The 12,418-nt window shown below is 44.0% G+C and overlaps 1 protein-coding gene across 2 annotated transcripts in view; it reads left to right on the top strand.

Moving 5' to 3' along the window:
• The window catches only part of LOC143293079 (heparan-alpha-glucosaminide N-acetyltransferase-like), a 43,221-nt gene that overhangs the window by 4,496 nt on the left and 26,307 nt on the right, over positions 1 to 12,418 (top strand). For both annotated transcript variants that reach the window (XM_076603963.1, XM_076603962.1), the window contains exons 3-7: positions 4,528 to 4,658; positions 6,090 to 6,223; positions 8,250 to 8,319; positions 10,135 to 10,189; positions 12,210 to 12,325. In XM_076603963.1, coding sequence (XP_076460078.1) covers positions 4,528 to 4,658; positions 6,090 to 6,223; positions 8,250 to 8,319; positions 10,135 to 10,189; positions 12,210 to 12,325 — 506 coding nt within the window. The remainder of the gene's footprint in view (positions 1 to 4,527; positions 4,659 to 6,089; positions 6,224 to 8,249; positions 8,320 to 10,134; positions 10,190 to 12,209; positions 12,326 to 12,418) is intronic.

The raw sequence follows: 12,418 nt of genomic DNA, 5'->3' as shown, positions 1-12,418 counted from the left end.
TGTGCTCTTTGTTATTGGAGAAAGACCCATAAAAGTATATATTTTCTGAAAGGTAAATGAATAAAGAATACAAAACACATGATGTTTTCCCATTTTATGCATTTTAAGTGACATGCTGTTGTTTTGAAATCAGTGTTTTGTTTTTTGTCACATTTTCAACTTGTTCATTACAAACATTAGTCTGGTAATTTGCACAAAAATATCATTTTCTGGACAAATGGATATCTGCACACACAAAATCATACTAGAACAACCACAATATAAAAAAACTGAAAAAGAAATAGATGCATTGTGACTTCTGCAAGTGATAATATGGATGTGAGGCCACGCCCCCTCAGTCTCCACCCCCCTCCTCTTCACCCCTCTCACACGGTCACTTCATCAGACCGCGTTGGCTGAGTGCCAAGAAAATAGCTCATACGGTGCCCTGCTAAAAATTCGTCTGCTAGAGTTGAACAGCCTGCATCACTCACTGATAGTTGTATCTTGGCCACTCTCTTGATTGCTCCCTTTATTTTCTATCAAATCGTCCTATAAATGTTCACCACTGTCTTCTCCTTCGAATTTATGCTCCAATTCTTTCTGAGCATTAGCTAAAGAAAGTAATCTTGGTTGATTTAGTTCGCCACGAGCACATGTCTTGAGCATGGAGTCAGTCCGACATTTTGTTGAGCGAGCGAGGAGAGGAGCCAGGCAAAGACTGCGGCCAGTAACCCAATCAAAACGTTCAAATAAAGGACTGCCTTATGACGCAGATGGTGTTTCTAGCTATGAATAGAATCCAGAAAGATTCCCCAAGCTAAAGCTACCAGCATTTTTGTCAACGAACTGAATGCAAAGCAGGGAAAAGTCAGAATATTTCGATGACGAGTTATCTCGTCATGCAGGCAGCGAAGCATACATGCTTGCCATGACGAGTTATCTCGTCATGCAGGCAGCCTAGGGGTTAAGTCTTTCACTTACAGCTAAAAAGGTTAAAGGGTTCCAGCTAATTTGATGATCCTAGTGTCAGTGAATGCATATCACTGTGTCCAGGGCTGAGGATGGATAGGCTGGGCCCTCTCCATAGCCGTTATAACCTTCCCCAGCCAGTCAGGTCCCCATTCACACCTGTTTGGAGTGAGCAACAGAGTGAAGTCACTTTCCTTAGGACACTACACCACAGCCAGAGTGCCTTGAAGTTTGATGTCTGGTGAACTCTGGGTCGTTACTGCAGTGTCTGACTGCCACAGCCTTTAGGTAGTGATGTCTGGTGAACTCTGGGTCGTTACTGCAGTGTCTGACTGCCACAGCCTTTAGGTAGTGATGTCTGGTGAACTCTGGGTCGTTACTGCAGTGTCTGACTGCCACAGCCTTCAGGTAGTGATGTCTGGTGAACTCTGGGTCGTTACTGCAGTGTCTGACTGCCACAGCCTTCAGGTAGTGATGTCTGGTGAACTCTGGGTCGTTACTGCAGTGTCTGACTGCCACAGCCTTCAGGTAGTGATGTCTGGTGAACTCTGGGTCGTTACTGCAGTGTCTGACTGCCACAGCCTTCAGGTAGTGATGTCTGGTGAACTCTGGGTCGTTACTGCAGTGACTGACTGTGCCACAGCCTTCAGGTAGTGATGTTACTGCAGTGTCTGACTGTGCCACAGCCTTCAGGTAGTGATGTCTGGTGAACTCTGGGTCGTTACTGCAGTGTCTGACTGCCACAGCCTTCAGGTAGTGATGTCTGGTGAACTCTGGGTCGTTACTGCAGTGACTGACTGTGCCACAGCCTTCAGGTAGTGATGTTACTGCAGTGTCTGACTGTGCCACAGCCTTTAGGTAGTGATGTCTGGTGAACTCTGGGTCGTTACTGCAGTGTCTGACTGCCACAGCCTTCAGGTAGTGATGTTACTGCAGTGTCTGACTGTGCCACAGCCTTTAGGTAGTGATGTCTGGTGAACTCTGGGTCGTTACTGCAGTGACTGACTGTGCCACAGCCTTCAGGTAGTGATGTTACTGCAGTGTCTGACTGTGCCACAGCCTTCAGGTAGTGATGTTACTGCAGTGTCTGACTGTGCCACAGCCTTCAGGTAGTGATGTTACTGCAGTGACTGTGCCACAGCCTTCAGGTAGTGATGTTACTGCAGTGTCTGACTGTGTTACAGCCTTCAGGTAGTGATGTTACTGCAGTGTCTGACTGTGCCACAGCCTTCAGGTAGTGATGTTACTGCAGTGTCTGACTGTCACAGCCTTCAGGTAGTGATGTTACTGCAGTGTCTGACTGCCACAGCCTTCAGGTAGTGATGTTACTGCAGTGTCTGACTGTGCCACAGCCTTCAGGTAGTGATGTTACTGCAGTGACTGTGCCACAGCCTTCAGGTAGTGATGTTACTGCAGTGTCTGACTGTCACAGCCTTCAGGTAGTGATGTTACTGCAGTGACTGTGCCACAGCCTTCAGGTAGTGATGTTACTGCAGTGACTGTGCCACAGCCTTTAGGTAGTGATGTTACTGCAGTGTCTGACTGTCACAGCCTTCAGGTAGTGATGTTACTGCAGTGACTGTGTCACAGCCTTTAGGTAGTGATGTTACTGCAGTGTCTGACTGTGCCACAGCCTTCAGGTAGTGATGTTACTGCAGTGTCTGACTGTGCCACAGCCTTCAGGTAGTGATGTTACTGCAGTGTCTGACTGTGCCACAGCCTTCAGGTAGTGATGTTACTGCAGTGTCTGACTGTGCCACAGCCTTCAGGTAGTGATGTAGACAAAATGAAAAGAATGAATTTCTTCTGCTGAGTTATTGAGCTGCACTTCCCACATCCACTGGTATATGTATAAATGGATGTATAGATATGTACAAATATACAAGTGGTCTTTTTTATGTGTGTGACCATTTAACCCTCCCAATTAGGCAGCCATACTCATTTTTCAGGGGTGTACTTGCTTATTATTTTCGCAACCCACCAAACACTGGCATGGATTTCAGGATCTTTAACATGCGCATTTGATCTTCTGCATGCATATACACATGAAGGGGGTTCAGGCAGTAGTAGGTGTGCACATCGACTGACCTGGGAGATGGGAAAAATCTCCACCCTTACTTGGCCACCAGGTGCCGCAACCAGGATTCAAACCCAGCACCCTCTCATGCAAAGTCCAGCACTTTAACCACTGAGCTTTTGTTTCCTTCAGAAGAAGGAATGATAATTATGACATTATGATCATCATGATCGCTGAAGTAAGGCAAAAGGAGCAGGGGTACAAAAGGAAACGCAGGAGTTGACACACACTGTTTGATTCTCTGATCTGATGTTTGATATGTGATAAGTAACGCCCCTAAAGACTGGATGTGTGATGTACTGTGAACAGCATTTTGATTCTCTGATCTGATAGGTTTGATATGTGATAAGTAACGCCCCTAAAGACTGGATGTGTGACGTACTGTGAACAGCATTTTGATTCTCTGATCTGATAGGTTTGATATGTGATAAGTAACGCCCCTAAAGACTGGATGTGTGACGTACTGTGAACAGCATTTTGATTCTCTGATCTGATGTTTGATATGTGATAAGTAACGCCCCTAAAGACTGGATGTGTGACGTACTGTGAACAGCATTTTGATTCTCTGATCTGATAGGTTTGATATGTGATAAGTAACGCCCCTAAAGACTGGATGTGTGACGTACGGTGAATAGCATTTTGATTCTCTGATCTGATAGGTTTGATATGTGATAAGTAACGCCCCTAAAGACTGGATGTGTGACGTACTGTGAACAGCATTTTGATTCTCTGATCTGATAGGTTTGATATGTGATAAGTAACGCCCCTAAAGACTGGATGTGTGACGTACGGTGAACAGCATTTTGATTCTCTGATCTGATGTTTGATATGTGATAAGTAACGCCCCTAAAGACTGGATGTGTGACGTACTGTGAACAGCATTTTGATTCTCTGATCTGATAGGTTTGATATGTGATAAGTAACGCCCCTAAAGACTGGATGTGTGACGTACGGTGAACAGCATTTTGATTCTCTGATCTGATAGGTTTGATATGTGATAAGTAACGCCCCTAAAGACTGGATGTGTGACGTACTGTGAACAGCATTTTGATTCTCTGATCTGATAGGTTTGATATGTGATAAGTAACGCCCCTAAAGACTGGATGTGTGACGTACGGTGAACAGCATTTTGATTCTCTGATCTGATAGGTTTGATATGTGATAAGTAACGCCCCTAAAGACTGGATGTGTGACGTACTGTGAACAGCATTTTGATTCTCTGATCTGATATGTTTGATATGTGATAAGTAACGCCCCTAAAGACTGGATGTGTGACGTACTGTGAACAGCATTTTGATTCTCTGATCTGATATGTTTGATATGTGATAAGTAATGCCCCTAAAGACTGGATGTGTGACGTACGGTGAACAGCATTTTGATTCTCTGATCTGATGTTTGATATGTGATAAGTAACGCCCCTAAAGACTGGATGTGTGACGTACTGTCAACAGCATTTTGTCCAGAATTGTTCTTGAAGGCTTCTGTTACTTTGGTGTCAGTGTGACCTCCTGCCTGTTGCCATGGTGACCACAAAGTGCACAGTGCTGGTGGACACACGCTGGCCTTTCAGGGTGGAGGTTCGAACCTTGGCGCAGAACAGCACAGTTCAGCAGACCAGTCCATCCTGCAGGTATTGACATGAAGACAGGTGTGTGTTTCATCCAGTCCATCCTACAGGTATTGACATGAAGACAGGTGTGTGTTTCATCCAGTCCATCCTGCAGGTATTGACATGAAGACAGGTGTGTGTTTCATCCAGTCCATCCTGCAGGTATTGACATGAAGACAGGTGTGTGTTTCATCCAGTCCATCCTGCAGGTATTGACATGAAGACAGGTGTGTGTTTCATCCAGTCCATCCTACAGGTATTGACATGAAGACAGGTGTGTGTTTCATCCAGTCCATCCTGCAGGTATTGACATGAAGACAGGTGTGTGTTTCATCCAGTCCATCCTACAGGTATTGACATGAAGACAGGTGTGTGTTTCATCCAGTCCATCCTACAGGTATTGACATGAAGACAGGTGTGTGTTTCATCCAGTCCATCCTGCAGGTATTGACATGAAGACAGGTGTGTGTTTCATCCAGTCCATCCTGCAGGTATTGACATGAAGACAGGTGTGTGTTTCATCCAGTCCATCCTACAGGTATTGACATGAAGACAGGTGTGTGTTTCATCCAGTCCATCCTGCAGGTATTGACATGAAGACAGGTGTGTGTTTCATCCAGTCCATCCTGCAGGTATTGACATGAAGACAGGTGTGTGTTTCATCCAGTCCATCCTGCAGGTATTGACATGAAGACAGGTGTGTGTTTCATCCAGTCCATCCTGCAGGTATTGACATGAAGACAGGTGTGTGTTTCATCCAGTCCATCCTACAGGTATTGACATGAAGACAGGTGTGTGTTTCATCCAGTCCATCCTACAGGTATTGACATGAAGACAGGTGTGTGTTTCATCCAGTCCATCCTGCAGGTATTGACATGAAGACAGGTGTGTGTTTCATCCAGTCCATCCTACAGGTATTGACATGAAGACAGGTGTGTGTTTCATCCAGTCCATCCTACTGATGTCCATCCTACACGTGTGTGAGTGTGTGTGTGTGTTTGTGGGTGTGTGTATGTATGTGTCTGTGTTTGTGTGTGTGTGTGTGTGTGAATGCATGTTCGTGTGACTCAGCATGTGTGTGTGTGTGTATGTGTGTGTGTGTGTGTATGTGTGTGTGTGTGTGCGTGAGTGTGTGCATGAATACATGTGTGTGTGACTCTACATGTGTGTGTGTGCATGAATACATTTGTGTGTGACTCTACATGTGTGTGTGTGTGTGTGTGTGTGTGTGACTCTACATGTGTGTGTGTGTGTGTGTGCATGAATACATGTGTGTGTGACTCTACATGTGTGTGTGTGTGTGTGCATGAATACATGTGTGTGTGACTCTACATGTGTGTGTGTGTGTGTGCATGAATACATGTGTGTGTGACTCTACATGTGTGTGTGTGTGTGTGCATGAATACATGTGTGTGTGTGTGTGACACACTGCCCGGTGTGTGTGTGCTGCAGTGAGGCCCAGCTGACCCAGCATTTCCTGGAGGGGGGAGAGTACTATGTGTACGTGCAGCTGATGGCCGAGACATTTGACCCCAGCATTGAGTGTCACTGGGCCCTGAGTAACTCCCCTCCCGACGCCAACATTCGTAAGTGTCACACACAGTGCTGGCCCCTGCTGTCATGTCCGCCTAGGAAGGGAGAGAATCTGAGAGTACAGGATTGAATCCCACACTTGACAAACTTTAATGTGTCTTCCTAGGAAGGGAGAGAATCTGAGAGTACAGGATTGAATCCCACACTTGACAAACTTTAATGTGTCTTCCTAGGAAGGGAGAGAATCTGAGGCTACAGGATTGAATCCCACACTTGACAAACTTTAATGTGTCTTCCTAGAAGGGAGAGAATCTGAGGCTACAGGATTGAATCCCACACTTGACAAACTTTAATGTGTCTTCCTAGGAAGGGAGAGAATCTGAGGCTACAGGATTGAATCCCACACTTGACAAACTTTAATGTGTCTTCCTAGGAAGGGAGAGAATCTGAGGGTACAGGATTGAATCCCACTTGGCAGAATTTTCTTACCTTGGAGTGGTGGTCTGGAGGCTAGTCTGTTGGACGAAATGATGAACTAAGCTCCCATACGCAGCATGCACTTTGCACACGTTAACAAAAACTCTCAGCAACAAAAGGGTTGTCCCTGGCAATATTCCGATTAAAAAAAAATCCACTCTGATGATTATACATGTGTGTGTGTGTACGTGTCTGAAGCCTGACTGACACAGGAAGTGAATGATGACCCCACATCACCCCAGGTGACTGACACAGGAAGTGAATGATGACCCCACGTCACCCCAGGTGACTGACACAGGAAGTGAATGATGACCCCACGTCACCCCAGGTGACTGACACAGGAAGTGAAGGATGACCCCACGTCACCCCAGGTGACTGACACAGGAAGTGAAGGATGACCCCACGTCACCCCAGATGACTGACACAGGAAGTGAAGGATGACCCCACGTCACCCCAGATGACTGACACAGGAAGTGAAGGATGACCCCACGTCACCCTAGATGACTGACACAGGAAGTGAATGATGACCCCACGTCACCCCAGATGACTGACACAGGAAGTGAATGATGACCCCATGTCACCTTAGGTGACTGACACAGGAAGTGAATGATGACCCAATCTCGCCCCAGATTCAGACACTCCACAGTCGCCTGCCACTTGTTCTCTGTATCTGGACCTTGCATTTGGAGTGACCTGCCTTTTTTTGGCTTCATCCCATTGCTGCACTCAGCTCTTTGAAGTCTGGCCTTCACACCTGTCTCCACACAACAGTTCCCTCCTACAGTCTGCTTTGCTTTTTCTGTCCATTGTCTCACTTGTGCATAGTCTGTAGACCTCTGTCTGCTCACAAGTTCTGTCCATAGTCTCTCCAGACTTCTATCTGCTCACAAGTTCTGTCCACAGTCTCTATAGACTTCTGTCTGCTCACAAGTTCTGTCCACAGTCTCTATAGACTTCTGTCTGCTCACAAGTTCTGTCCATAGTCTCTATAGACTTCTGTCTGCTCACAAGTTCTGTCCACAGTCTCTATAGACTTCTGTCTGCTCACAAGTTCTGTCCACAGTCTCTATAGACTTCTGTCTGCTCACAAGTTCTGTCCACAGTCTCTCCAGACTTCTGTCTGCTCACAAGTTCTGTCCACAGTCTCTATAGACTTCTGTCTGCTCACAAGTTCTGTCCACAGTCTCTCCAGACTTCTGTCTGCTCACAAGTTCTGTCCACAGTCTCTCCAGACTTTTGTCTGCTCACAAGTTCTGTCCATAGTCTCTCTAGACTTCTGTCTGCTCACAAGTTCTGTCCACAGTCACTGTAGTCTCTCCAAGCGCCTCACATCAAACAATATATATATGTACAATTATGCACAGAAACATGCTTCTGCACATGAAAAAACTGTGTATATATGTATCTGTATACACACATAGACAGTACTGCAAACTGCAGATATGAACAATCAAACACACACACACACACACACACACACACACACACACACACACACACACAAATTCTTTTTCCTCCAGATAATCTAACACACAAACAAAATGTCCCTCATCATACCATTTCAGCACACTGAAAAAAAAAATCTTTTTTTTCTTCACACAGCAATTTACGTTGCCTTGGCTCTGGCGGTGCTTCTGGCTTTCCTGTGGGTGGTGTTCAAATCTCTGTACAGGTAAGACAGGTGATAGTGTGTTCAAATCTCTGTACAGGTAAGACAGGTGATAGTGTGTTCAAATCTCTGTACAGGTAAGACAGGTGATAGTGTGTTCAAATCTCTGTACAGGTAAGACAGGTGATAGTGTGTTCAAATCTCTGTACAGGTAAGACAGGTGAAAGTGTGTTCAAATCTCTGTACAGGTAAGACAGGTGATAGTGTGTTCAAATCTCTGTACAGGTAAGGCAGGTGATAGTGTGTTCAAATCTCTGTACAGGTAAGACAGGTGATAGTGTGTTCAAATCTCTGTACAGGTAAGACAGGTGATAGTGTGTTCAAATCTCTGTACAGATGAGACAGGTGATAGTGTGTTCAAATCTCTGTACAGGTAAGACAGGTGATAGTGTGTTCAAATCTCTGTACAGATGAGACAGGTGATAGTGTGTTCAAATCTCTGTACAGGTAAGACAGGTGATAGTGTGTTCAAATCTCTGTACAGGTAAGGCAGGTGATAGTGTGTTCAAATCTCTGTACAGGTAAGGCAGGCGATAGTGTGTTCAAATCTCTGTACAGGTAAGACAGGTGATATTGTGTTCAAATCTCTGTACAGGTAAGACAGGTGATAGTGTGTTCAAATCTCTGTACAGGTAAGACAGGTGATAGTGTGTTCAAATCTCTGTACAGGTAAGACAGGTGATATTGTGTTCAAATCTCTGTACAGGTAAGACAGGTGAAAGTGTGTTCAAATCTCTGTACAGGTAAGACAGGTGATAGTGTGTTCAAATCTCTGTACAGGTAAGACAGGTGATAGTGTGTTCAAATCTCTGTACAGGTAAGACAGGTGATATTGTGTTCAAATCTCTGTACAGGTAAGACAGGTGATAGTGTGTTCAAATCTCTGTACAGGTAAGACAGGTGATAGTGTGTTCAAATCTCTGTACAGGTAAGACAGGTGAAAGTGTGTTCAAATCTCTGTACAGGTAAGACAGGTGATATTGTGTTCAAATCTCTGTACAGGTAAGACAGGTGATAGTGTGTTCAAATCTCTGTACAGGTAAGACAGGTGATATTGTGTTCAAATCTCTGTACAGATGAGACAGGTGATAGTGTGTTCAAATCTCTGTACAGGTAAGACAGGTGAAAGTGTGTTCAAATCTCTGTACAGGTAAGGCAGGTGATAGTGTGTTCAAATCTCTGTACAGGTAAGACAGGTGAAAGTGTGTTCAAATCTCTGTACAGTTGAGACATGTGATAGTTTGAATCTCAGTTTAGGTATGACAGGTGATAGTAATGTAATCAATTCTCTGTTAAGGTATAATGAATAATTGTGTGCTTGCTTCAAGTCATCTATAAAAATAAAAAAAATTAAAAAAAAGAAAGATATTTATACCAAAAAACAACTGGGCATGAAATATACATGAGCTTATACTGTTTTTAAAGATCTATTTATGAGTTGTGTTTTCACTGATCAAACTTTGTGTTGTTCTATGGATGAAATGCCATTAGAAAACCTGTTCTTTTTGTCACTTTTTTATCAGCAAGTGTGTTGACAATTTCTCTTGAAGAGATAATGAAGTATTTTTGTATCTTGTATTTGTGTTCTTTTTTCTTTAGTCAGTTTAACAGAAGGCAAAAGTCAGTATCATTCAAAGCGAGCATCCTAGGGTTTTCTCAAGACTTCATCACCGTGTTGCAATTTCCAAATTTTTTTTTTTTTTTTTTTTTTTTTTTCCACCAGATGTAGTGTGTCGATCTGTCTGCAGTCTCTGATTCCTGCTGAAACTGAAACTGAAACTGAAACTTCTTTAAATTATGGTCTTTTCTGGTCCACAGGCGTGGCGTCATTCATCGCATCGTCTGCTTCTGGAGCACTGAAAGTGTCATGGCTGTGAGTATCTTTGCAGTGTTCTGTCCGTATTTTGACATTATGTGTGTCAGCACTGAGGACTGGAACCTGTGATCATTGGCCTCCTAGTCCGGTGCATTGCCGCTAGGCCGCACGGTGTCAACCCCAACCGTCCGTTCTGTGTGTGTTTGTTTCTTCCTGTTTGTATTGTATTTCTCTTTTCTGTCACAACAGATTTCTCTGTGTGAAATTCAGGCTGCTCTCCCCAGGAGAGCACGTCGCTACACTGAGAGCCTCACCCCCTTTGTTTTTTTTTTCTTTTTCCTGCCTGCAGTTTTTATGTTTTCCTATCAAAGTGGATTTTTCTACAGAATTTTGCCAGGGACAATGTTTTTGTTGCCGTGGGTTCTTTAATGTGCACTAAGTGCATGCTGCACACGGGACCTCGGTTTATCATCTCATCTGAATGACTAGCATCCAGACCACCACTCAAGGTCTAGTGGGGGGGGAAGAAAGTACTGGCGACTGCACAAAGATTTGAACCAGTGCGCTCAGATTCTCTTGCTTCTTAGGCGGACACGTTACCTCTAGGCCATCACTCCACCACAATATATTTGTGTGGGCGTGCATATATGTGTGGGTAGGTGTGTGTGCATGTGCGTGAGTGCATGTGTGAGTGTGTGTGTTTGTGTGTGTAATGTGTGTGCATGTGTCTGTGTGTGTGTGTGGGTGTGTACATGTGTGTGTGTATGTTTGTGTGTGTGTGTGTGTATGTGTGGGTGTGTGTGTGTGTGAATGTGTGTGTGTGTGTGTTTGTGTGTGTGTGTGGTCTTACATGCATTGTGTCTGATTGACATGTTGCTGGAAAGTTCTTTGGGAGGTCTGACAGTGCTATATAAACGTGTTCTTCTTCTTCTTATTATTATTATCATCAACATCATTATTATCATCATCAACATCATTATCATCAGCATCATCATTATTATCGTCATCAACATCATTATTATTATCATCAACATATTATCATGATCAACATCATTATTATCATCATCATTATCATCATCGACATCATTATTATCATCATCAACATCATTATTATCATCAACATTATCATAATCAACATCATCATCATTATTATCATCAACATAATCATCAACATAATCATCAACATCATTATCATCATCATCCTTATTATCATCATCAACATCATCATTATCATCATCATTATCATCATCAACATCATTATCATCATCATCATTATCATCATCAACATCATTATCATCATCATCCTTATTATCATCATCAACATCATCATCATCATCATCATCATCATTATCATCATCAACATCATCATTATCATCACTATCCACATAGCGTACAGAGGCAGCGTGGTAGAGTGGGTGAGGTGTTAGACCGCTGATCGCTGGTCAGGGTTCCATTCCCTGTGTCAGCGTGGTGTTGTGTCCCTTGGGGAAAGGCACGTCACTGGGGTTTTCCTCACCCCAGCCAGGTGTGAATGGGTTCCTGTCTTGACTGGGGAATGTTGAAACAGTGACGGAGAGAGGACTGGGCCCCTCCTGCCTACACAGCCCTTTAATCACGTTTGTGTCTGTGCGTGGGTGTTAGTGTCAGTGTTGGAGTGTAACAGTTGTAGTATTGATAGTATGTCACTTTGTGAGTTTTATGCATTGTGTTGTGTGTTTTTTTAATAATATTAATGATTCTGTTGATATGCTTTCTTGTTTCACTTTAGGTACTGAATTGTAAAGCGCTTTGAGCTTGCTTATGCTTGTATTATAACGCTATATGAAAATAAAATATTATATCTTATTACATCAAGCCCTCAATACGGAAGATAGGAATGGTGGGTATAGGTTACGGGACCTTTAACCTTTGAGTGAAGAGCGTGGTGGGTGACACAGGAGTTAGGAATGGTGGGTATAGGTTACGGGACCTTTAACCTTTGAGCGAAGAGCGTGGTGGGTGACACAGGAGTTAAGAATGGTGGGTATAGGTTACGGGACCTTTAACCTTTGAGTGAAGAGCGTGGTGGGTGTCGCAGGACTTTGGCCCGCCCACCAGCATCAACCCCACGGACGATCAGGGAACCAGCAGTGGGGGGGACGCCGGCACCACCAGGAGGAAGGAACGTCTGAGATCACTGGACACCTTCAGGGGGTAGGGGCACTCTTTAAAAATCATCATCATCATCATCATCATCATCATCATCATTGCTATTGTTGTTGATATTACTGTCATTATCGATGGGTG

The sequence above is a fragment of the Babylonia areolata genome, chromosome 18 (assembly GCF_041734735.1).
Source record: "Babylonia areolata isolate BAREFJ2019XMU chromosome 18, ASM4173473v1, whole genome shotgun sequence".
Taxonomy (NCBI): domain Eukaryota; kingdom Metazoa; phylum Mollusca; class Gastropoda; order Neogastropoda; family Buccinidae; genus Babylonia; species Babylonia areolata.
Note: the sequence above shows the minus strand (reverse complement) of the source record. Positions and strands in the feature narration are given on the sequence as shown.